Source organism: Tyto alba, unplaced genomic scaffold (assembly GCF_018691265.1).
Source record: "Tyto alba isolate M040663 unplaced genomic scaffold, T.alba_DEE_v4.0 Super-Scaffold_44, whole genome shotgun sequence".
In the NCBI taxonomy this organism is placed as follows: Eukaryota; Metazoa; Chordata; class Aves; order Strigiformes; family Tytonidae; genus Tyto; species Tyto alba.
Window position 1 is genome coordinate 15,384,354 of NW_024881320.1, and position 26,813 is coordinate 15,411,166.

The 26,813-nt window shown below is 40.6% G+C and overlaps 1 protein-coding gene across 10 annotated transcripts in view; it reads left to right on the forward strand.

Annotated features, from left to right (window-relative positions):
* MTMR3 (myotubularin related protein 3) overlaps positions 1-26,813 on the forward strand; it is an 81,695-nt gene that overhangs the window by 47,348 nt on the left and 7,534 nt on the right. For all 10 annotated transcript variants that reach the window (XM_042805075.1, XM_042805077.1, XM_042805073.1 and 7 more), the window contains 11 exons: positions 1,343-1,509; positions 5,291-5,387; positions 6,958-7,071; positions 13,583-13,788; positions 14,001-14,132; positions 16,192-16,303; positions 17,446-17,641; positions 19,294-19,479; positions 20,846-21,016; positions 23,135-23,280; positions 23,938-25,357. In XM_042805075.1, the coding sequence (XP_042661009.1) occupies positions 1,343-1,509; positions 5,291-5,387; positions 6,958-7,071; positions 13,583-13,788; positions 14,001-14,132; positions 16,192-16,303; positions 17,446-17,641; positions 19,294-19,479; positions 20,846-21,016; positions 23,135-23,280; positions 23,938-25,357 (2,947 nt within the window). The remainder of the gene's footprint in view (positions 1-1,342; positions 1,510-5,290; positions 5,388-6,957; positions 7,072-13,582; positions 13,789-14,000; positions 14,133-16,191; positions 16,304-17,445; positions 17,642-19,293; positions 19,480-20,845; positions 21,017-23,134; positions 23,281-23,937; positions 25,358-26,813) is intronic.

Genomic DNA, 26,813 nt, shown 5'->3' on the forward strand with positions numbered 1-26,813 from the left:
TCCCTTAAAAATTGCATCTCTGAGAATCAGTACTTGATGACACTGGTAGTTGGAAGATCATGAAGCATGGGGCTGAGATACCAGATTCAGAACGTGTTCGTGTTCTTTTTTCATGAACAAAGTAGCGTGTGTTTTGGATAACAGGGCTCAAGTGAAGATAGTTCTTGTTATTTGCAACACTAAAAGAATTTACAAAGGAAACGGAGTCTTCAGGGTGAGGCGTATCTTGTCTGACTATGGATATTTAATAGAGAATTACCTGGTTTAAGCTGGTAGTCTCAGCTTGCTTTTATAGTCAGTGATGGGAAATAAACACCTCCAGGCTGCAGTTCCTCGCAGCTATTTAGACATGTTTCATGAGTTGGACATGTCTTTTTCCTTCCACTGATTGATTTTTAGATATTTGCAGGTAGGGGTAATAAATCCTGCCTGCAGAGAATACAGATGCTGTCATTAACCATGAGTGTAGTAGAACACAGACTGAGCGGAATGTAAATACTTGATGAATATTTTATAACAAAAAAATCTTGAAGAAATCTGTTGGAGCAAAATAAATCACTGATCTGATTTCCATCCTTTTATTCTAAAGGGTCCAGGAATCCTCTTTGAAAGACAAGCTACTGTAATTTTAATGTACTGCTCTGAAGATTAGTTTCTCCTGTACAGGGAATGTTCTCACTAGTTGTTAGTCTGTAATGTTAGTCAAAGCTGAGTTTCAAAAACACAGTGCTTCCCACCAAGGCCAGAAAGATAATCTTAGCATATGAGGTAGGGGAATAATCTAAGACTTCAGACACTGGAGTTTGTCCTCATTATTCTCAAATTAAGTATATTAACCAAATGGATATTTCTCCTATGTCTGGAAAATGTGGTCTTGTTTATGGGCATATGATGCATAGATTATAATGTGTGTGATGGTTCTGTGAGGTTTCCATGTGAAACCCCACCGGTCAGCAAGTGGCTGTAACGCATTCCTGTCTTTAATTGTGGAAAAGTTGCAGACTGAACTCGGTGATGTTGTCCTTGGTTTTGTAGTAAACATATGCATAAATGTCTCCCTCATTTATGACCAGTAGGACATACTGTTGGTTTATTCACAATCACAGAACATTACTTTCCTGCTTACAGTTGATTTTGACTTGCTAAGTGCGTGTGTATTTACTAAGTTCAAAAGGTTTCACTTTTCCTATCGATTAGAATGTACTTGGAAGCAGAACTAAGTTATCACTAACATGATTGTTCTTACTTTTGCTTTCACAGATGATTTCATAATCAGCCTGTCAGATCTTAGTCTGGCATCTTTTACTGAAAATTAATAAATAAATGTTTGTTTCTGATACAGGTGTCAGTTTTCTACTTTTGAGCAGTGTCAAGACTGGCTTAAGCGACTGAACAATGCCATCCGCCCTCCTTCGAAGATAGAAGACCTCTTCTCATTCGCCTATCATGCTTGGTGTATGGAGGTATATGCTAGTGAAAAGGAACAGCATGGGGATTTGTGTCGGCCAGGTATGAGGAGACACTTCAGGGATCATCACAAATGCATTGACTAGTAACTGTCCGTTTGCAGAAATCCAGAACTTTCAAAAAAAGATATAAGCAAGTTCAGTCTGTGCTGTTGTAAACTGAAGCTAGAAAATTCCAGTATGGAAAATTTTTTGTATGTAAGTTCTTGCACTTTTTCACTCGCTGTTGAATACACTGTATGTGGTAATTATATAGGTATAGCATACCTTCGCTTACAGCAAAGTGTCCTTTAATGTCTTGCATGTCTGCTGCACAGTCTGAGTTGTGTTCTGTCTGAACAAAGGAGGGATTAGTTCTCACCATAGCTATTTTGGAATCAATACGCAAAGCAGTACCTGAATATCCTGAGGAAATTATTGTGGTGGATTTGATTTAGTCATGTATGATACTAATAACGCTTTATCACAGTGGCAGCAACTTTCCATCTCAAACATTTTGTCTTGATGGTGCCCACGTTTTTTGTAATTGCCTAGAACAGTGGTCTTCAGCATGGTTGTTGAGGAACAGGAGGTGAAGGAGAAGGAAGTCCCTGAGCTGCTGCTGAGGTTCATTCACAGCTACAAGACAGCGACCTATTTTAGTGAAATATCCTTGCTGGAAAGTTTTAGAAGCCCACAAGTAAATAAAAGCTAAAAATTGGGATGATGGTGGTTATAGCGTTTGTTTGAATATAAGGAAATCTGAGTTCCAGGCCCTCTCCAATCTGAGGCTCTCTTCACTCACAATTCACATATCTGAGAAAAGCGTCGCAGTCACCAGGTTGTGGAATGTTAGTGTGATTCTGTCCTTGTTACTGGAGCTGGTCTGGGGCTGAGCAAAGACTAATCTCTTTGGCACCCAGGGAAGAGCAGTCAGCAGGTAAAATTCAAGTGGGAGGAGGTGCTCCATATTTCTGGTTCCTGTTGCTGCACTTTACACACTTTGTTAGCAGTTACTGGAAAAAGGCAAAAAAATTCCTCGGAGAAACCCAGGTCTTTTCCCTCCTACTTAAATTCAGGGACTGGAAGATAGCAGGCATGTAGATGGCTTGCTAAGTGTCCTTGTAGTCCTTCTTGTCTTCCTCACTGAAACAGATCAGCTTCAGCCTAACACGAGGTTAGGATGGGAATCAACATTTATCTTTTTATTAACTTGTAGCAATCACATTTTTTTAGGTGTGTCTATCAAATAATTTTCTTTAGTAACTTTTTTTTCCCTCTAGCTTGCTTTTTTCTGGTGGTATATGTTCTCTCTCTAAGAGTTGAATTATAGTTGAAGTAAATCTGTGGGAATGTAATTGAAGTGAATCCCGAGACATTGTAATTTATTTTCTTACATCCAGGTAGCCCGGTATTTGGTAGATACAGATGAAAATACTAAATTGTTTCAAAATCTATCTAAGTATCAACTTCTGGGAAAATACCTAAATTATTATCAATGCATGTAATGGGAGATATGAACTGTGGCTCACAAGATCAGCTTTTACAGTCAGAAGGCCTAAGTCCACAAAATGTATAGCTTGCATTTTCTCTGATTTTGAGAGTTGATTGGGATGCTTCAAAAATATGCATCTTGGCTCAAAATGCCTCTTAATACCAGCCTTTGAGGAGAAATGGGCAAAATGTTAAGGCTAGGGTTTCATTTCTCAGAGGAGAATCTAGTATTTCATGACATACACAGTAGTAGGGAGAAATCAAACAGAATATTTCATTTTCATAGTTTTATGTGTTTTTCTTAAAACCCACCAGCAGTTTGCGGCATTGATGATTGGGAGTATTTCCAGTATTCTCATTTGCTATCCAGAAAAATCCGTAAGGATGTAGTGCAAGTATTAATGACTATTCCTCAAAGCAGCTGATAGTAAAGCCCATTCTCAAGTGCTGCAAGACCGTGCTGCTGTTCCAATAAAAGGATTTTAAAAAAAAAATGTCACTGTTAAGGAAGGACATGACAGAGGTTGTTGTCTGGCTGGAATGTATTGTCCCAGTTTCACCTCTGCGCTTGACAAAGGATCAAAGGGCTCCTCACAGAGCTGCCATCTCTCCGGCTTGTGTAAAACAGACTCAAGCAGCTGATCTATTTGAGTAGGTGGCTAGAACAGAATAAATTCAGGCTCATGGAGGGTTCACGTGAGAAGCGGGAAATTGTTGGCAAGCTCCAGCCTAATTGATCTGGTGAAAGGGAAGGTAGAGCAGAGCTACAGTGGCTGTGTAATACTGAGACTAGCCTTCTGCAGAAAATGCGTGACACAGGAGGCAGAACTATTTCTTTTTTATGGTACTGTTGTACCAGTGACATGATGTAAAGGGAATAAGTGATGAAGGTCAGTAGATTTTACTGCCATATGCCTTAAACAATGAATATTCTCCATTTGCACACAGTGTCATTCTCACATTTTACCTTTCAGAAAGTGTAAAAAAAATAATCTCATTATGCACATCTCCTGCACATTGTCCATGTTGTAAAGCATGTCTGGATTTGCAAAGTACCATTTTCAGTGTATGATCTGACCTGTAGGAATTAATAACATTATAGCTTTTCTTTCATAGCTATTTAAGTCCTGTAGTTAGGCTGCTATCTTTATTCTTAATTGACCTATTTCTATATATTTATCTCTCATTGTTCTGTACCATCACGTAAAAAAATTTTATATGTGTGTTTACATCTTTCAGATAAATATGTATTTACATGTATCTTGTGTATTGAAAGACTTTAAGGGTTTTCTGAAATATATAATGGAAAGATGTAATATTTAAAGCATTATTTTTTCAACAGATTTTTTTACCCCTGTTGGGTGATGCTCTGCCTCATGATTTAATGATACAGTAATTTAAAGAGACAAGCAACGGACAGATTTTCAGAATAAGTTTCTCTCGTGTTGCTCACATGTTCATTGAATTTATCACATTTCTTAGCTCTGTGAACCTGGTAGTTTTGTACATTATTCTCTTCTACATGTTGATTGAGTACCTTCTAATTCTCTAGACTTTCTGTCTATCAGAATAATTATTCTTTATTGCCATTGTATATTTTTCAGTTGTATTTTGATACTTTAAGAAAAGTGTCTAGGAAATAAACGGAGCTTGTTCCAGTTCCTTTAATATATTAATCCAGGAATTTGTGAGGATCTTGTGACTGATATTTGTGCCAAACAATCATTTATGTATTTTATCTTCATATCTCCACATGAGTCATGGAGGAATAATGTCCAATTTACAGATGGAAAACTAAGATGCACGTTAAATTACAGGGCTTGCCTACAGTCATACAGGAAACCTGTGGCTGAAATTGCATACTAAATGGAGATTGCCCAAGATCCAGACCACATTCCATGTATTACCCCTTCATGTATTGGTCAGACCAGAGCTTCAGATTCTTCTAATTATACAAAATTCTTCTGAACTTCAGAAAGGAAAAACTACTAGAGTTTTCCCACTATGAGACTGCTTGTGGATCTAAATTGCTTTTGCTGATGTGCTTGGCTCTGGTCTGCAGCGTTATTGTTTCTTACATGAATTTACAGAAGCTGGTCGTTTCAGAGAAGTCCTTGAGGGACTTTGATGTTTCTGGAGAGTTGACCAGGGAGAGCCATCAGCACAGGCTGTGGTTCTCCTGATACAGATTTTCAAAATAGGATTGTGAAATGTAAATGGTGATTTTGGACTGTTCCTTTCTCTTTTCAGTTTTTAATGAGTGCAGTGTTGTTTTCCTCTGACTGTTTTGAAAGGTAGGAATCTTACTACTTACTTTGCATTTATTTTCTCTCTCTGCTTTTGATACCCAGGAGAACATGTAACTTCAAGGTTTAAAAATGAAGTGGAGCGGATGGGTTTTGATATGAACAATGCCTGGAGGATTTCCAACATCAATGAGAAATACAAGTAAGTTATGTGGGCTGCTGATTCACAGCCAAATGGCATTTCAAAACACCAATTTTGCTATAGCAGATTACTGGAACTTTTTCCAAGTTCTACAGTTCTTTATTAATAAAGGACAATTAGAATTGTGATTTTTTTTTTTTTTTGTTGTTGCTTTATAGAAAAATGTTGCTTATAGAAAAATTTTTTGCTTTATAGAAAAAAGTTTTATTTACTATATCAGCTCCTACAATTTTTGTAGGCGTAGAAATACCAGATTTTGATGTGCTTGCTGGATGACTTCTTAAAGACTAAACATTCTAATGGGAGAAAGGAAAGCTTTAAGTGAGCAAAGAGTGGAGTTTGACTTTTAGAAACCATTTTTTAAATCATGTCTTAATTTTTAACTTCTCACAAAGACTTGTATTAAAAAAAAAAAAGTTTGTTTGGAAGAGTTAAGCTTTTAGATCCTGATAAAAGAAAACACTTTATGTGGTCCTGAAAGCACAGACAAATGTCCTCTAGCTGCTGGAGCAGAGAACAGTGTTCCTTGGGTTCAGGGTTGGTAGGACAGAGTGTACTGGCTGATCCCTAATCCAATTCAGAGCAAAACTAGCCGTAACACTTTGTGATGAAACATGTTTCATTGCTCTGTTTTTGCAGGATAACGACTTGCAGCTGGTAGTTGGTGTCAGTGCAAGAAGAATAGTTGTCTTGGTCTCTAAAAATCATGGGGAAAAAAATAGCTATCCTTTACATATTTAATACTGAAGAAAAAGGAAAAAAAACTTAAGTCATATGGAAGATGAATGACACAAACTACTCCTTTCCTTCTTGTGCCCAGCACTTGAGGAAAGAGCATTTCTTCAGGATGACTGATACATTTTTCTCAACAGAACGGTCTTAGACACGTGTTCCTGTCTGTCCTCCTTGTGCAGTAAATGCATCTCCTTAAGGGGACGGACTGGGGATGAACTGGTTTATGACTCAGCAGTATATTGCAGTCAATACTGACTGCTTGCACTGTTCTCATTGGCAGTCATGGCTTCCTTAGTTAAATAGTGGCAGTGGGAGGTGCATCTAGTAGAAGAAAGTTCCAGTTAGCAAGTGAAACGTAAGCCAGTGCACTCAGATTGCCCCCTTCAGCGAGGGTTTATTATCCAGTGTACTTTTTCCACACTTATACGAATTTTGTCTTGAATCCAGTAGCTCAGGGTGGTTCTGCTTCTGTGTTTTGTAACCCAGAAATCAAACGGCTAATTCTTCAGCATGGAGAGGTGTGGAATTTCTTTTCTGTGGTCCAGTTTATTTCAGCAGCTGGAGTTAAAAATTGCCTACATGCAAATTTCCCAAGAAAACACCAGCTTGAATCTTCTAATTCTGGAGTGCATTTATGCACTTCAGTGTTCAGTGCTTTTTGTATATGGGCAGGAGGAGTTTATTAATGTACAGTGAAAGAGGAATTAACAAAATGACAGTTTGCTGAGATGAACAGCTGTCAGGTTGCTTATACTGCTTAATTGTGTGTGTTGTCTGGGAAGCATGTAACTGCTTTATCGCTTACGTTCAACGCTTTGCACCACTTTTCTCACAGGCTGTGTGGTAGTTACCCCCAGGAAATCATAGTTCCTGCCTGGATCACAGATAAAGAGCTGGAGAGCGTGGCAAGCTTTCGGTCCTGGAAGCGTATCCCTGCTGTTGTGTACAGGTGAGGCTCTTGGTGGTGGAAGAGTTATCACCACACTGTAAATGGGCTGTTCTAGCAAATAAAAGCTGAAATAAGATGTAACTGGGCATCCTAGTTTGTAATGAAAGGTGTTGAGGGTCCTTTGGGCCCCAGATGTCCCCTCATTGAGCCTGACTTTAGCAAAAGTGTTGAAGGTATTTTAGAAGTATTTTTGCAATTTATTTAAAATAAAGAGCAGTCTGACTTGGATCTTGATGTATTTTTGCATGTATAACATGATGTGGAGGGATGCTACACGAAGGTCCGGGACCTGCTAGGGTAGAGTTAGAGAACTAGGCTGCAAAGAGGCAACAAGACCTGGTGGCCCAGTCCCTTCCGTGCTGCCTGGTGGAGCAGCATCCAAGCTGATCCACCCTGGGACTCTGTCTGGGGTGGGATCCTGCTGTTCCACTCAGGAAGGATCCCAGAAGTGGTGTATGGAACAGAACATGGGAACAAAACACAAACCACCCTAAGGGTTTAGATATCAAACAAGGATGACAGGACCCCTTGCATGAGAAAACATTCAGACCTGTATTTAACTGGCAGCAAAAGAACTTGTTAGGCCTGATAGCTTGGGGTCTTTGTCTTTACATTTGCTACTTTTGTATATATTGTTTTATACCTGTGCAAAACTCCAAGGATGTGTGAGGCAGCAGCATGTGCTCGGTCCTTGTCAAGCCATAAATGAAGTAAGGCGGATTTACTACACATTCACTCTGAGTGGGAATAATGGTTTGTATGTTTTAATTCCAAACACATACTGTAGAAGCACCCAGCATTTGCATCTCCTGCAAGTCATTCCTAGGGAGGTCACCACAATTAAGAATGATTTTATTTTTTTTAATATGAAAATGAAAAAATGGAAGACGAAGACATCAGCACAGTGGAAGAAATGATAAATGGCATCTCTGGCTAGGTATTCCTTTGATGTTTCTCTAATCATCTGGCTAATACTCAGACTGCAGTATAAACAAGGACAAATACTAAAATTATTAAAGGGAGATACAAAACTCAAATTACAAACGAATGTATATTAGCTCTATCTACATATTTTAGATAGTTTAAGGAAAAGGCTGTCTGATTAAAGCAGAGTCCAGTAATTTTTCATAACAGAATTGCTTTTCTGAGGAACTGATTTTGAAAGTTTTTTAGCAAAAAAATATATTTCAGCATCTCTTGGTTAGTTGGTTGGTTGTTTCCCCCCCCCCCCCGAGATATTTGGAAGCTGTCATTTAATACCTTGGCCACTTTCCTGGTGTAGTGATCCTCCCATAAATTTTTAAAATCTAAAAAATCAGATGAGGAGGGGATTAAAAAGATAATGAATACTTGATAATTCCATTAAGTCTGTCTAGCCACCCGTTCCTTCTATATAGACAAAAAGGAAAAGCTGTTCTCTGGGTGGCAAGCTAAATTTAGAGAGCAGTAAAGTTGACGAATTTATATGGCCTGGGTTGGAGGAGCAAGTGTGCAAGAGTTAAGAGTAGGTCACAGAACATTATTTACCTAGCTTAAGAGTTCTTGTTCTATGAAAGAAGAACAAATTAGCTTGTGCAGGAGACCGTTACCTTTAAATCCTCCTATTTTTTCTCCTTTCTCTTCTAAATAACAAAGGGGTTAGCATAGTCTTTTTATGAATGTTAAGGAATTGCTCTATCCTCTTTGAGGGGGAAAAAATGCTTTCCTGCATATGCTAATTTTTAAAGACTTAAGGTATTTTATTATTATGGTAGTACATAAAAGCATGTGCATTACATACATGTATACAAGAGAATAGTGTAACTTATGTATGGCTTTGTGTCCAACTTTTGAATATTGCATTTCAGTCCACTTTGTGGCTTTTATGCAGTTGTCACATAACTGGAGACTCCTCACCTGCAAGAACACTTAACACAGGGAAGCATCCCTCCTCATCACTGTACAGGAGAAAGAAATCTTTGCATTCTTGAGTGCAGCTTGCATTCTGGGGGATTTATGGGAGAGTAATTTAAACGTTCAAAAGATCTCATAGACTGAAACTGTTTAATCCCTGGCATTCAATTTTCTGCCGTTCTCATGAGACTACGTATGTTGAATTACCACATAGTTTTTCATTTGTAATCTTAAAATCGGTGGGAGAAACATTTTTCTCTTTTTTGATTTCTTTTCCCTTATCTTGACATTTAGTAATAGATTTTTCAAGACACCCAGTTCATCATTCTGCACTCTAATAGAACTCACATCAGCTAGTGGTTGATGATCCGTGTGATTGGAAATCCATGTATAGTTTCCTTTCTGTATATGTTGCCATAAAAATGGCTTTTATTCTTACTTTTGGAGGAGTAAGGTACAAAAGCTCATTCAGCATTTTTTATCTGTTGAAGATGATTTTGGGACTATTAGTTTCATTATTGATCACATTTTTAAAAATCAGCTCTTTTTGCTTTACCTCAGGGGAAGAAATGTAGTAATGATTTTTTTTTAAAAAATTCATCCAATAACATCTCAGATGCTGAAGACTGGGACAGAGAGAGACAAGAGACACAGACATTTGGCAACAAAAAACCTCGTTGTCTGTCCTTGTAAAGCATTCAGGAGTTATGAGAATATGTACAGGCTGAGAAGCTGAGCAGGCTGAATTCAGAGGGAAGCTTCAAAAATGCTCAACTTGAGGTTGGATTGTCAGGAGTGTTGCTTCTATTTTATGATCAGATTTCTAGAAGAATCTCACACCCAGCTTCTGCAGTTTTTCTGTGTTTACAGTTTTTTAAAATCTAGGCACATATTTATGTAGATCAATCTGGCCTGTGACGTGTTTTTTTTTGTAGCTTATCTGTTTCGGTCCCAGGCTATCAGTGTTGGGGAGAAGTCTTTTTGGATTTTGTGGCAAATTGATAGAGAGGACCGCATACATTATATAAACAGTGTCCTAAACTCATGAGAACCTACTTGGAAATTAGCTGTGTTGAAGGTGTCTCTTGCCCACTGCTGAAGGTGATTACGCATGCAGGCAGCAATTCTGCCAGTGCAGGAAGCAAAGGTAAACAGAATATTGCCCTGTACTCTACTTGCGAAATTATCTTTGAAGTGCAGCAATGATTTTTTTTTCAGTTGCAAGTACTAGTAGTTCAGTAATGCTGTGGAGGGAGCTATTCAAACCTTCATTAGTCCTCCCTGTCTTTGTAGTTACAAGGACTTGGTGGATTTATTGTTGTACTCAAAAGGTTGCTTGAATGCGAGGAAGATGAAGCATGTGCAGAGGTGTACCGTACATCATACAGTTATACAATGCTTTATAAAGGGCTTTATAGTTATCTAATGGTGATTTACTCTTCAGTTTTTGCAGGAGGCTGCATGTTGCTTTGTCTCTAGAGGGTTAGGAAATTTTCAGTGGTGGATTTGCTTCAATGTTTTTAAATCTTTTTTCAGTTATTGTGATCTGAGTGACACCATCTTATCTCCAGCTCTATCTCTAGGGACCTCAGAATTATACTTAGGCTATTTGTTATTTTTTGTTCCCATGGCCAGACCAGTTGGAATGAGTGTGATTCCTCAGACCTCCAACATTACCGTAAATAGAATTGTTTGCTGATTTCTGCTGGTACATCTGAACATCGCATATTTGTGCAGGCTTAGGAGTGTTAAGGCTTCACAGCTATCAATGAACTCAACTTTTGGCCTAATGATTCTTTATTGTTTGTGGTATAAATGGGAGGCAAGAACCGGGAGATGAAAATATAACTATTTACAAAGCTATGAAAATGATTCTGCTGGCAGGTAGTAATGAAATCTGGGAGAACATATGGAAAAATAAATGAGCTTATCCGAGTGTTCAAAATAGATTTCTTACGCGTATAATGATGTTCTATTTTCTTTTGTTATTTGTGCAAGCGTAGCGGGGAACTAGGTGGCCTTTCAGTGATTGGCATGTATTTTTTTTCTGAACTAATTTGATATCAATAGAGCTGTTTCTGGAAGGCTATTAATTTCAGCAGAAATACCTTTTCCTTTGCATGCAGTGGGCTGGCACCTGGTTTAAGTGCTGTGGCATTCAGGTTGTTTCCTTTGGTTCAGTTAATGCAGTGTGTCCGTTGCTTCCTCTCAGTGGAGGAATTTTATATGAAACAGTTACAAAAGAGCTGTGAAATACCTAAAATATCATATCACAACCTATTTTACAATTTTAAGTTTTTGCAACAGGGAGCCTTAACCCGATGTAAGTGTTGCTTTTGAATGAGGAGGACGAGGCAGCCGCTGCCGCCCGCTGCTGCGCCCCGCAGTGCCGCTGCGGAGGTGGTGCTGCTCAGCACCTGACGGGGCCTTGACAGCTCTGACAACAAATTATAAACCAGCTTGTCACACCTCCATAAACATTTATTAGAGTGGTGAGAGGTAAAAAAGCTAAAGATTTATAGGTTTGGGTGAGCTTTTTTCCTGTTCAGGGCTGTCCAAGTCGACTGTTTTCAATTTTCTTAAAGATTCAGCTACCTATTGCCATTCTGTGCTTGTTGCCTTATCAGAGAGAATTAAACAACTCTTCGTTGACATGAAGCCGAGATGGCCAGTTTGTTTGCAGGAAGACTCTGAAATCCTTTGCTGCACAGTAACGTATAGGAACTGTAATTGGCATGTGCATACTTTATAAATATGGATTCTGTTGGGACTCCTGAGCAGGAATGGCATTGCCTGGCGGCACCTTTGCTTAAGGGGCTGTATATCTGCAGGCTGTTTAAATGGAGAACAGTGTGTGGGTAAGTGGTAGGGTATTTCAGACGGGACATAAGGCAGGCAGTAAACATTTCTAGGTGTCCCATTCTTCAGTATGATAGACTTGCCATGTGGCCTGAGAGAAGTTGTGTCTGTTCTCTGCTCTGGCCACTCCACCTGCAGCTCCTCAGAGCGGCGGCTGGGCTTCCTTTCCTGTCATGGCTGGGGTCCTCTCAATTCAGGGTACTGCTAGTGAAGGTCTCAAGGAGAGCGTGTTGTTAATGCCAGATATAAACACTTCAGTGAATGAGGAATTAAATTTTCTGTTGGCAGCAGTGGGATGTGCCAGCATGGAGGCAGTAAGTGAAATTACAGTGATAATATGTTTCCATACTCTTTACTCTTTTGTATAATAGATTATAGGGGAGAGTTTTTAAATCCTTTTCAGAGTATGTTCGCAATGGTTGGATATGTTTTAATTATTTCAAATCGGTTCTTTGTGTAGTACAAAAAGCTAGGTCAAACTTAAGAAAATAACTACTAACTCTTCAGACATTTAAAAAAAAAAAAAAAACCTCTATTTATTTTTGTTTTCATTCCCCATAAGAAGATAGCTATGTTCAAGTTAAGTCATTTCTTCAGTTGTCTCCCTGACGTATATTTTTACTGATAGACTCATCTCTGTACTCCATTTGCCAGTCCTCTGAAGTTTTATCAGTATATAGAGTGCTTGCAATTTATATCCCATTTTAGAAGAAAAATATGCTGTTAATAAACAGTATTTATTTTTTCAGTGCTACTTAGGTGTCTGTAGCGAAATTCACTTGCTTGTGGACTTTGTTATTTACCAGCCTGGCACCACATTGGTGCTTGCACATCGAAGAGCTACTGTTGCTCTTCATCAGCTCCTTGGTGCTCTTCTGCTAGACGTGGTCGGTGTTTGAGGGGCAGCAGGTGAAACGCTGCCTGAAGAGAGTGTGGGAGAGAGGGATGGAGAAGCAGCTGAAAAGGGGGTGCCAGAGCCACTCACTTTCCAACAGATGCTCATACCAAACTTCAGAATGAGGACAACTGCAGATATTTGGCATCCTGAGACGCAAAAAGCTCTTCTTCTAGCTAGTGAAACAATACCTACTATACACAGGCTTCTAGATACAGCTCTGCAGTGTTCAGGGACTGCCTCCTGCAGTTCATGGGTGATGCCTAGAAACATTGATGTACAAGAGTTAGCTTTTGGGTTACCATTAGACATCATCAGGCAGAAGGTGTGCCAAATTCTGCCAGTATTTCCTACCAAAATTGTAACATTCTTCATATTTAGTTAATGGTATGTTTTGATTTTAAAAAACTCATCAAAAAGTGAATCTGGTTTTACTCCTGTCTTCTAGCTTTAAAATTAGCATGAGTTAAATTGAACTTTACTCTGGTATTACAGCTGTAGACCTGACTAGCCAGCAGGTGTTGAATACCTCTTTAATGCCTCATCTGCTTTTCAGAATGTTCCCCAGCTTTCACTGGCCAACAGGCAACAATGTTGAGCAAGGAAATGTGTTGTTTTCTTTTACTGACCTCGGCTTTGACTTTCACCTTTCAGTGACTGTGTGGTCACAGTCAGCATTTTGGAGGGAAGCACACAGAATGCATTGCCACTGAATCCCCGGCTGAGGATAGCTGCTGAAGGGTAGAGAGGGTCCCCAACAGGAATTAAGCTACTGGAGCGCACCATTTAATTTTTCATGCCCTCTGTGTTTTTCAATCTAATCCTTCAAGTAATGCACCACTGTTCTTTTTATTCTTTTCTCAGACACCAGAGTAATGGAGCAGTTATTTCCCGCTGTGGACAGCCCGAGGTCAGTTGGTGGGGCTGGAGGAATGCAGATGATGAACACCTTGTCCAGTCTGTCGCCAAAGCCTGCGCCTCAGATTCGAGGTCCAACAGTAACAAATTAATGAACGGAAATTGTTCCAGAGATTTTTCCAATGGAGGCGACCTCTCTGATGTGGAATTTGGTAAGTTTGTCACTATTCCTTTTCTGTAAAGGGCAGAGCTTTTATACAGAGCTCTTATATGTACCGTACCATTCAATCCTTTGTATTTAATCAGGCATTCTCCAGTTTCTGTAGGTGCAAGTGCATATGCATTGTGGGGCTTGAGTGAACCACTGATGTAAACAATGTCAGAAGTAACCTTTTATTTATCCGTTGCGTATCCTTTTCCTCAGATTCATCAATCTCTAATGCTTCGGGAGCGGAGAGTTTGGCAATACAGCCTCAGAAGCTTTTGATCTTAGACGCAAGATCTTACGCAGCAGCTGTGGCAAACAGAGCCAAAGGCGGAGGCTGTGAGTGCCCAGGTAAGCAGTGTTTCTTCTTAGTTTTCTATTAAGTTAATCAAAAAGATTTGCTCAGATATAATTACACTGATATCCTTCAGTACTGCGTATTTAACAGACTGCATGGATGCAAGTACTGTTCATCTATACGAAAGGTCTCGATCACGGCAGCTGTCACGCAGCCCTTCAAAAGGACAGGTTTAGCTGTCTGTTAATTAAGTCTGTTTCTCAGAGCATCAAACCAGCTGGTAACAGTGTTCGGTAAATGCTGAACTGTGTGGAATATGCTGATTAGCTTTCCCCTGCTGAGTCAAATATATAAACTAGAGCGAGACAAAGGTGTCCAGTGTGCTGGAAATGTCAGAAAAAAAACTGAACAAACTTGTAAAAATCCACCAACTGTAGAGGACAATCGTTTTCTAGAATGGTTGTGCAGAATACAACTGTTCAGCAATTTTTCTAAAGCTGAAACATTTTTCAGCATTTATATTGTAACCCAAAGCATCTGAATTTCTGATTTATCTCGTATTTGTAATACATTTGCAATTATCACTTTGTGTTCTTTGGCACTTGTAAATTGTTGGTATTGTAAACAAGATGTTATTTTATGGTTGCTATTGGATATGAATGCAGCCTGTTAAAATTCCATGGGTGGAGAGTCTAGAAAATATACCAGACAGAAAAACTGTAGATAAGATAACAAGACCATTAATTCTTGTTTTGGTCTTTGCTGCAATAGCTGCACTTTGATATGTAACCACCAGTAAGAAAAGATGAATTTCCCATTTAACACTTGAACACTACTAAACTCCTCATCAGAGAGTAAAATTTCAAACCAGAAAAGCTGAGTATACAGGAAGTTTAATTTTCTTCCTATATATTGGTTCTTGAATTCTTTGTAGAAAACTTCCAAGGAGCTTGTCACCTTCAATAAATTTGACCCGCATTAAGTGCTTTCTTTCTGCTGATAAGTTTTCTCCAGGTATTGCCAAGTTTGCTTCCTTGTCTGTGTATAAAAATCTCATTTATGTTGCACTTGATACTATATATAACATGATTCAGTAAAAAGACCGAAAAATGCTTGAATTGTCCGATACTGCCAGTCACTTCTGACTGAAGTTACATAGTCCATCACTAACAGGATGTTCTGGTTTGAACCGGAATTTGTTGGGCTGATACAATTGAGAAATCAAATTAAATAAAACATGCTCTTGAAGAGAATACTGTGTTTTTTTGTGCAAGCACTCAATATCCCCTATTCTGAATCCTGATTTTTTTTTTTTTTTTTCTCTTGGAGAAAAGGTCATTTTAGCTAGCAAGTCATTATTTTTATACAGACAGAAGCATCAGGACAGGAAAACTAAACATAGGAAGGACTATCTGTTTAGTATTTTTATGCATCTTCTTAGGTGCTCCCTCTGAGTGGCAGGCCCAGGCTGTGCAGTGGCTGCCTCCCCCCCAGAGCAGAGTTGCCTGCGTACATCCCATAGCAACACCTGAAGGCAGGCTCAGTAATTCTGACTGTCATCTGTTTTTCCTGAGCTTTGAGTATTTCTCACTCATGTGAGGCTTGTTCTTCATAATAGAAAAACTCAGAATCAAGCAGTGAATGAAACAATCTTTCAGCCTTTTTGAGTGATTAGGAAAAGGAATATGACTTGTATAAAAATATACGTTAGTTTACTGCATTAAAGAACATCCATAACGATCAGTTAAATATCATTTATGCTTCGTGTTCTCTTACGATGTTTTTCAGTCTTTTTAAAAACGTTCTATAATCTCAAGCTCAACAATATTGCTACTGCCATAAGTTTGTACTCGCCTTTTCGTAATGTGAAGTGAAACACTGAAAATAAATACACAAACACTTTGCTAACTCTTTCCTGTTTTGCCATGCTGTGTTGTAATATCTGGAATACCTACCGAACTCCAAGTACTAGTTTCTCCTTACAGAATATTCGTAAACAAATTATTTCATCTGTCCACAGCAAGTGGTTTGTTTTTATGAAAAAGCTTCTTTTAGAAATTAAACTTAGAATGGTTTTTAGTTCCTTCTCTCTTTCTTGATATTTCCCTACAGAATATTACCCAAACTGTGAAGTAGTGTTCATGGGAATGGCAAACATTCATTCTATCCGGAAGAGCTTTCAGTCACTGCGTTTGCTCTGCACACAAATGCCAGATCCAGGAAAGTAAGTGGATGTTTGGTGGGTTTTGCCTTTGTTTACATGTTTCTGCAACTGCACTCTTTTGCTGCTGATTTGTAAACTGAAAATCAGTCTCTTTTTCCCTTAGTGGCTTTCCTGTGTAATAACACGAAGCTATATATTTTGTCATTTCCATTGAATTTAAGTCAGTCATTGGTTTATTATCATTGGAGTGAACCTAGAGAATGAGATCTGAGATTATACTGTAGCCTTGAGTATTGATACTAGAATGTTACTACTTTCAGGTGGGCTTCCAGCTGCTAGCATTTAGGCTTACCTGCTAGTCCCAGTTCTTTAATCTTTGCAGCTAGGCTCTCCTTCAGAAAATTCTAGTGGTGTTCTATGTGCTTTACTCATTTACAGTGTTGTTTCAGGAGAGGTATTTCGTAGCCCTCCAAGGCTATGGGATGACTAGCCTCTAGTGGCCCATCACCTCAGGAGCTCCTGAGGCTGGGTCTTCACTAGGGCACTGTAGTTGCACCAGTCCTCTTTCCTGTAGCTCTTCCCTGTTTTGAATTTGCTGAGTCTTTCATGGTTTCAGAGCAGGTCCAGAATGATGACCGCCTTTGCAGAATTGGATATGTAGATCTTCACAGGGTAGAGATTCTTAAGATACCTACAGCACACCTCGGAAAGCCTGGGAATAGTTGAGATACGGGAGATTTCAAAAGCTCCTCAGGTTCTACCTTTTCACCAAAGCACAGAGTTATCAGGGGTGCGTGGCAGAGTCCCAAGACAGCCAGTGGTACTGGCACTGCTGGGCAGACTGAATCCTCAGCTCAGAGGAGGGGAGACAGCAGGGGCTGCTGAAAGTAACGATTTCCCAGTAGCGCTTACGTTGTCTGTTGCTGGTCGTGTGTTACGCTCTTGTCTGGAAAAATGTTATTTAAACTTCTTGGAAGTCTTATGCGGCAAAGTGCGTACCAGGGACTGGCTGTTCCTCAGGTGGACTGCTTGGCTTTGTTTCTTACAAACCTGGGAAGGTGTTAATGAGACGTAAATGAAAAAATATTCAAGAATGATACTCACAGCTTATTAAAATAGAAGCTTCGGCTTGATAAATGCAAAGATCCAAACCTGAAGGCGTTTTGAAAGAGCAAAAACTGTCTTCCTTTGTTTTCCTCTAGTTGGTTATCAGCTCTGGAAAGTACCAAATGGCTGCAGCACTTATCTGTGCTTCTGAAATCTGCGCTACTCGTAGTTCATGCTGTGGACCGAGACCAGCGACCAGTCCTGGTTCACTGCTCAGATGGCTGGGACCGAACCCCCCAGATCGTGGCGCTGGCCAAACTGCTGCTAGATCCGTATTACAGGACCACAGAGGTTTGTAAACCACCTGTTAGTGCATGAGGTAGCTACCGGGTTTGGGTCCTTTTCCTCAGAAAGAAATGTCTGTAAATTATTTCATTTTTTTCCACTAAAGAAGGCACTAAAGCTAGCAGGAGTTTACCAACAGTAGTCTGGAGATACAGTTACGTATAGGTGTAAATACAGTCTGTAATTCAGGAGCAGATTATATTTTCCCCCTTTGCTATAACTGCACTGTCGTGGTCTCTGCTCCCTCATATTTAGTTTAGGAATATGTAGTATGAAGTGCTACATACTGCAGTTTCCATTATACCACTGCAGTTTCTCAGCCAATTAGTGATACAAAGCCTTTCTCTTCTCTAGTTTTCCCAATTGCATGTTTTCCCAGTTTCATGTTTTCGTTGTCCTCTGTCACTGAGTTAATTTCTCCTGTTTTTTTCAGCCTGAGGTTCTCCCCCCACCTCCTCACACCCCCCCCATCACTTTTCAGCATTGTGTGATATGTGATGGTTGGATTCCATCTGCCAACCCACATGCAAGATGCCTTTGTTGTCCAGAACAGAAGCATATATCTGAACACTGTGCTATAAATGGCCGCTTAAAGCCTTGGACACATGAACCAGTAGTTTAAACTGTAGCAATGTATTTTGGATGAAATTGTGGAAATTTCTCAGATCCTTTTTTCACATGTGTTCTAGAAGTTGGCATCCATCAGGACAAAACATACTGCTCTGCCCTGGACACAGAACCTCCTCTTGATCCACCCTAAAAGTGCTGTCATTGCTGTTCAAAGTGCAAAGTTCTTCTGTGCATGGCCTTTTGCCCCTTTCTTGTCACCACTCCATCAGAGGAAGGCATAAACTGTAGCTGTCTGTACAAGGATCAGAAATGTTTAAGGAAAACAGTCTTCAACACTGTCACATTTCAAGCCTATCAGCTATTATTTTTGCTCTAATTACAGCCATTGACTTACTAAGCATGCTTTACAATTTTTCTTTCTGCTAAGAATCAAAACCTTCCTAACCTGTGATGGGTTTTAGGTCCTGTAAGATGAGGTGTCACATTCAGGTGCTCAGCTAGGCACTGTTTTGAAATGTTCTTTGCCCTTTTCTGTTGGCCTGAGAAACCATGCAAATCAAGCCTTAATCAACCTTGTGGCTGTGCTACATCTGGTGTACACGCAGGCAAGCAGTCGCTCTGAGCGTCAGTGTCCTGTTGTAGACGAATTGTTTCCTTTTATGACAAACAGATCTGCCCGTCATTTTCAAGGGAGAGCTTTAAAATTTCCTCTCCTGTCCAAGTGTTGGTTACCGTGGTCCAGACGGTTTCAATCAAGATGAAGTTCCTAATCCCTCCCCGCCTGGCCAATATAAGTCTCATGTCAGGATCTTCCCTGCCCATCACTGAGGACTTAACCTGCCTTACTCCGTTTCCTGTTCACGTAGGTTTGGGAATTCATATCTGCCCTAATTTCATTGTGCAGCATTTCAGAACATAGAGGCATTAGGTAAAGCAGTAAAGATAAGTAATGAGTCCAGTGCTGAAGGGACATAGGAGTGAGGACACAGTAATGAGGTGATTCCCACGAGTCTCAAACTGTCTTAGAAAACGGAACCAAATTTTTATAAAAAAATGGGAACTTTTCATCTGTACTTTCATTTCTGCAGGGTTTCCAGGTGCTAGTGGAGACGGAGTGGCTGGATTTTGGCCACAAGTTTGCAGATCGCTGTGGCCATGGTGAGAATTCGGATGACCTAAATGAGCGCTGCCCAGTGTTTTTACAGTGGCTGGACTGCGTCCATCAGCTCCAGAGGCAGTTCCCTTGCTCTTTCGAGTTTAACGAAGCATTCCTTGTGAGTTGTGGCTTGAGAGATTGCTGTTTTATAGACTGCTTCTAAACCAGTACCCAGTAGTAACATGCTAGAGAGGCCCAAGGGCTATTTTCCCATCTATCTGTGATATGCTGCAGCCTGATAAAGGTAACAGGAAAACTGCCCAGATACAGTAGACAAAGTACTTGTGTACTTCATGGGACCTGGGCTCTGTTCACTCTCAAAACAGGAGGACCCTTAAAGACTTCTTTTAGACTTTAAAGAAATAACTAAATGATACAAATTTAATAGTGTCGCCTAAGTGGTGCTGAAATAACTCCGGTATAATACATCCACACAGCATGGGAAAAAAAAAAAAAAGTATAGTTACTGGCAATATAAACTTCCCCCTACTTTGTTTTTATTTTGACTTGAAGATTCCTCTCTAAAAACAATCTGCCCCTTGCCTTTTTATTCATTTTGTCCGTTTCTTTGCTGAAAACATGTAGGGTATACAAGCTGTGTTTATGTTCTTTTGAAGTGGACTTCTCTCCTATTAGAAATTTGCCTAGGATGGTCAAAATCGGTTCTCAAGGCTGGAAAGCAGGTCTCTGGCAAAGCAGCAGTCACTGCAGGACTAGTAATCTGAAGAGTAGAAGTTTTTATGAAGTGTCTGATCCACTAAGAGATTTAAAGCACATTCCTGTGATTGTGGTTGACTTGAATTACCACTTGCCAGCTCAGCCATGTAACCGAGTATGTGTACGGTCCTAGCTTAGCTCAGTTGTGAAATGAGATACATCGGGTTATAACTGGCTTCACAGCACACTGCTAATCTGCAGGGGCTGTGTGTGAACACAACCTTAGTATTCTGGCCTTCTTAGAGTAAACCTCTTAATTTATTAGAGTATTTGAAGTACTTGTCTTCATTTAAACAACTGAATAATCCTGTGGAAGTCATTTATATGCTTAAAGTTAAGTTCATGTTAAGCTATTTTGTCAGACTGGGACCACAGCATGGAGTGAATAATGATCAGAATTTCTGTGCTGCAGTAATGTTTTGTAAGAGGTATCACGATTCTTTTCTTTCCCTACCCTACAGGGCTATGAGTTTGAATCAGCAAGACCATTATACTTGATTATGAAAAAATATTTTGTCTTTATATCTTATATTTTTCTTGAATTTTTTGGTCATGATTTTAAAAGATTCTGCTATGCTTGAATTCTTTGGCAATTGGTTTATAAGGAGGTATGCAAAAAATGCTAGGTGTATTTGTGTATCAGTCTTTAGGGAGGGGGTGTATTGCCCTGTGAAAGCAGAATTTGTTGCTGCTTTAGCCTGAAGGTTGGTTCTCATATTAAGCTGATACCTTCTGCCATATGACAATATTTCTGTTGGTCTGTGCAGGTCAAATTGGTGCAGCACACCTACTCTTGCCTCTTTGGTACATTCCTGTGCAACAATGCGAAAGAGAGAGGAGAAAAACACACTCAGGAACGGACCTGTTCTGTCTGGTCTTTGCTGCGGGCAGCAAACAAAGCCTTCAAAAACCTGCTCTACTCCTCCCAGTCCGAATCTGTATGTATCCTGCATTGCCCACCACCCACCCGGGGAGGGTCCCCTTAGGGGCTCCCGGGTACAATGTTCTCAAAAGCGTATACCTTAAGCAAATACCCAGGCTTGTAGCAGTGAGACATTGGAGTGGCTTAACTGTCATCACGGATGCAGTGTAGAGAGAGGCATTTCCAGAGAAGTGTGCCCAGCTCTCCTCGTAGATGTTTACTTCTGAACAGTCTGTTTGGTCTGAGATTTCAAGTCTTGTATTAAGTTTGCGGATATTTGAGGAATGTCAAATGCAACCTCAGAAACTTCTCTGTGCTGGAAATGCTTTTTCTGTAACTGAATGTTTTGCTTTGTTTTGTAATAGAAAACATTTCAGTTCGACAAATAGACCTTTCTGGAGAACTAAGCTATGTCAGAGGAGCGTCATAAAATTGCGTATAAACCTAGACAATGTGTGTCTATCTTTGAAAAGAAGTAATAACACAGATTATTTGGGATATCTTTGTTTCTCTTAACACTTCCACATTTTCAGTTTGGCTCTTCTGTAGTAGTAGCTCACCAAAGCTTCTGGGAAGGGACTCAGTTACCTTTCTGTATATTTGAGAAAAGGGCACGTGAGGGATTTAGGGATACAGTATGGTGGGCATGTGAACAAATAGTCAATCGTCAAATGTCATTGTGATTGGGACAGCAAAGACTTTTATAAATATTGAAACCCTTTTTGTTTATAGAAGTATCAGATACCATAAACATACCTGTAAGCACTACGCGATGTTTTTTCGTATGATAGATATGGCTTCTAATGGCTCTTTAGAGTGTAATTGAAACCTGGCTTAATAGGAAAGAGTTTATGCCTATGTTTGTTATAAAAAGATTCGTTTTATATTCACATCAGCCCTCTGGCCGGCCGTGCAGCCTGCGCTCAGGCTGTGTGCAGATCCCATTTGTCATTGCGACGGGCAACGTCAGAGAACCCTTCAAGACTTTTCAGCCTGACATTGCCATTGTAAGAGTGGACGTGATAGCTGAAATCATGAGACATTGCAGATAAATATGGCTTGTGAGGACTTCTAAAGCTGTGGATTTAAGTTTTTCCCTGAGAATTAGCAGCAGGTTTGCCCAGGAGGAGCTTAAAGAGTGGCTCATAAAGTGGGCAGGGTGGACAGGTAGCTGTTTTGTCCTTGGGCTGCCCTTACGTGCTGAATCCTGCAGTATAGATGCAGTCCCAGTGACTTGGTCTCTGTTCTCAGTAAGTACTACACTGTAGTCAACTGAGCTAATTATCCTAATTTGTCTGTATGTGGGAGTTTGGGTAATTTCCTGTCTTTTATTCACCTTTTTGTGCTTTTACTTCAGTGTTTAAAAGGTGCCTTTGTGATGTAGCCACATTTGTTATAAAATTGTAGTTGTTGAAGAGCAGCATCCATCAAACCAAGCCACCCCACAGCCCTCCCTCTGCTCAGCAGCAGGGAAACCTGGCTGTTTTCTCTGCCCTTGCCTGCTTTTCCACAAGAAAGTTGCCTGGGAAAACAGTGGAATTGATAGAATGAGCCAGGGTGTTTCTAAACTGAAACAGAAAGCATATTCCACAGTCAAGGAATCTCTTTTAAGAGCAAGCTGCCTCTTGAGCAAAGTATTTCTGCATATACTTAATTTTTAACGTATGAATGCTTCCATTAAAGACAGGGTTAGCTTTGATGAATTGAAGCCTGTGGAAGGAGGTTATTAGTTCAGCTCTCATATGGCATGGTATAATACAAAGTACAAGGAAATCTCTGCGCTAACAATGGGCCACTGAATTCTTCAGCAGTTTAAATTGCTCAGAAGCATTATTAAGGTGTAGATTCACACAGAGTACATTGCAGTAATTCATTCATGAGAGGCTGAAAGCCAGCATTGTTATGCCTCAGCCTCTGTCTCTGAAAGAAAAGATAATTACATATCCAAGTGTAGCTGATTAAAAATGCCAGAGCTGCTCACTGGCCTTCAGACTAATCTAGAAATCTAGCAAAGCCTCCCAGCTGCAAACCTGAATAATAAACCCAGACTACCGCAATCAGATTTGAACACCTCTCTGCATTCTGGGAGCGAGCAGTTTATCATTTCTGAACATCGTGTGTTCTCCCCTCTCAGGTGCTGTATCCAGTGTGCCATGTGCGTAATTTAATGCTCTGGAGTGCTGTTTACCTGCCATGCTCTTCCCCCTCTACGCCTGCTGATGACACCTGTGCCCCATACCCTGTTCCAGGCTCTAGCCCTGAAGATCAGCCTCTGGGCAGGTGAGCCTAGAGCCCAGAAATCCCATCCTGTAAAGTAAGATCAACAGAGAATATTGGGGGATATGTAAGAGGAGAATACTTTTGGTGGAGGGTAGTATTCTTCACGGGCTAGTTTGTGGGACTGTTTGGTTGACCTACCCAAAGGTGGTCTCTCATTGTTTCAGAAAGCTGTTACATTTCAGAGTTGATAGTGTAACAGAGAGAAGATTAGCCAGCTCTGGCTATTGCGTAGCCTTGTAGGATTCCTTATATCCTTGTGTGGGGTATAAGCTTTCATTTGGCTGTCCTGAATTTGAGTTCTTTTTGTGTGTTGCGTAACTATTTCTTTGCTTTTTTGTACAACGGTTCTGAGCGCATGCTAATTAGGAGGTGTGACCAGACTGTAAGCGTTTGTGCTTTGTGGTAAAGGGATTATTCTGGGAACGTTTGAAGTTTGATTGAACATACTTTCCTGATGGCAAAGTACTGAAGCAGCTCTGCACTGCAGATGGTCAAAATGTGCTCCTAGATAATATTTCACAGAAGTCCATTAGTTAGATTGTTACCGTCCTAATTGTGGGGGGAGTTTTTAAACCATAGTAGCTAATTGGTTTTTTTTTTAAAAAAAAAAAAAAAAAATCCCCTGACTTTGGGTTCTGATTATTTGTACTTTTATAGGTTACCAAAGACAAGATCATTTGACAATCTGACAACAGCCTGTGATAGCAGCATGCCTACAACCAATCGACGTAGCAGTGACCCCAGCCTCAATGAGAAGTGGCAAGAGCACCGTCGGTCCCTGGAGCTGAGCAGCCTCGGTAACCCTGGGGACGACCCGTTTGATGGAGACAGCCTGAGTAAACAAGGCAGGGCTCCGGTCGGAGCGGAACTCTCTGTTGCATCTGGTGTGGCAGAGGGACAGATGGAGAACATTTTGCAAGAGGCCACTAAGGACGATGTTGGTCTGGAGGAGCACTTAAGGGGTAGCCTAGAGACAGCGGGCAGAGGGGATGAGATTGCCCTGGATAAGGAGAAGAGAACTGAAAATCTACATGGTTATGTCAGTGACCTCTGTGAAAAGGCCGAGGCAGATAAAGGTATTGCAGTGAACAATCCAACATCCAATCCACATCCAGTTTCACAAGGTGCTTCTGAGCTTAAAGGACACCAGGATGAGCATACTGATCTCAGTAACGCTATCCAGAAGTTACCTCAGGTGAAAGGACTACAGACTGCTCCTTTGGAGGGCTTTGTAAATAGAGATGTTCAAAAGAATACGGAGGAAGAAGGTGTTAGCAAACTTGAAGGAGAAGCGGAGAGCCTGGACAATACAGCGCAGGCCAGCCTTCCATTACCTCTTACAATCCCACATGAGGCAGGGACATCCAACATTGAAAGTTCTACAGAAACCTTAACGGAGAATGAAGTGAAGCAAGAGCTCATTCCGAAGGGTCCCTGCCACAGACCTCACCTGATCAACAGCAGTGCTGACGAACTTTCTCGAACTATTGAAAACAGGCCAGAGGGGGAGAGCATGCTAGAACTTCAAAAACTGGGAACAAAAGTGCATAGGACTTCTGGTAGCAGCAACACACACATCCCGATGCCTTCCCCTTGTGCCTTGCCTTTAGCTGAATGTAAAGACGAGATCGTGTGCAATGGAGAGCTGGAGCCTGAGAACAAGATGACAGAGAAGCCTGCGGGATTTAATATCACCCAGAAATACCACGTGACAAACGGACACTGTGTGAACGGAGAGGACGGTCGGATCAAAGCGTCTCTGAGTCGGCAGGTCTCGGCAGCTAGCTGTAGTTCCGCCCAGTTTCATCTGAGGAACTTGCACCAGAAATGGATGCTTAGTCATCTTGGTAAGCAGCAGGCAGCCAGCAGCCCAGACCAACCTGCCAGAAGTCACCTGGACGATGACGGGATGCCTGTCTACACTGACGTCATCCAGCAGCGCCTGCGCCAGATAGAAACTGGCCATCAGCAAGAAGTGGAGACGTTGAAGAAGCAAGTGCAAGAGTTGAAGAGCCGGTTGGAGAGCCAATTCCTGAATAGCTCCTTACGTCTCAATGGTGATTATGGAGATGAAGTGGTAAGTGAAATGGTAAATGGGCCACTGCTGGAAGCAGTGGGCTAGTTCGGCATGGTCTGGATCTCACCATGTTGTCAGCTCTTCGTTCGTTGGTCAGGTGGTGATTTTTTGGCCACGCAGGCTTTTATGAAACTCTCGAGGTCATTCTGAAGAGGTCAAACTACTGACCGAGTACGTGGCAAGTGGCAATTAATGATGACTCATATTTTCACTGTATTTCAGTTTGACCATAAATGTGCCAAAGGTTTATTTCGAGACGGGTGTTTCACAGCGTACTTGCACGCATACCTGGACATACTTAAAACACCTTAACTGACCATCTTAAAACACATTTGGTTTACTGTTGCTTTCGTATACGAGCAAAGATATTTTTCCAAGGATGTGAACGTGTCATTTATTGGAACAGTGGCGTAGAACTGAGCTCTTGGTGCTTGACATGTTCAGGGTAAAAAAGATGCAACAGTGTCTGCTCTGTTCACTTAAAACCATGAAATTCAAGCTGTCCCCTTTTCAGATGACTGGCCTGCTCAAGGCTCATTAACCTGGAATAAATTAAGATCTTTTGTGACAGCCTTATGTCAATGAGGGGTTTTCCTCAATAAATTAAGAATTTTAAGGGAACTTTTGAACTGTTTGTGCTTTTACTTGGAAGTGTTTAAAGTCGTAAAAGTAGAGACAAGTTTGAGGCATTGTTCAAATACAGTGTGCTGATTTCTGTAGCAATTAAATCATCTGTGTAGTTGTGGTTGCAAAATAAATTTTTAAAACAGAAGTAAGTGCAGCTCAAAGTTCAAGATCTCAGTAGCTAGCAAGTTTTGTATATGTCTCTGTATATCTTGGCTGGATTTTTAAGTTGCTTCTCCCCTACCTGTTTTTTACCTAATTTCTCCTCCTCTTTTGACTAGTAAATAATAAAAAGTCAAAAGAAATACAGTCACTGCCATTATACTGTTGCTTGAATGTAACACTGATGGAGAGAACAAGCAGGAGTCCCGTTCTGTAGAAGCCTATGAGCACAGAGTAGAGAGATTGGTGCAAAACTTGTTTTTTCAGAGGCCCAGGATTAGCTAAGTAAAAAAAAATGAAGCGGGGGGAGAGCTACTTGGGGGAGCCAGCAGGCACGGGAGGAGGAGAGGGGCATGAAGGCAAAGGTGGGGAGACCTGGAATCCCTGAAACAGAGTTTGTGTCTTCCCGTGGGTTTGAATGCTGGGCAGAACGTGGGCTTGTAATTCCTGAGGTTGACGTAACACCCATCAAAGATTTCCTTTTCCTACATGCACATTGTAATGTGTGTTATGCCTGCAAAATTGGGGAAAAAAAAAAAAACATAGGAGGTTTCCAACTTTTGTTTGTTTAACTTAATATTATTTAAAAGTGGCAGAGGTGCTGGATAGTCCCAGGTACGTTTGTTGTGAAAAATACTCAGAGCCTTCTTGGCTATTCACATTGGAGACA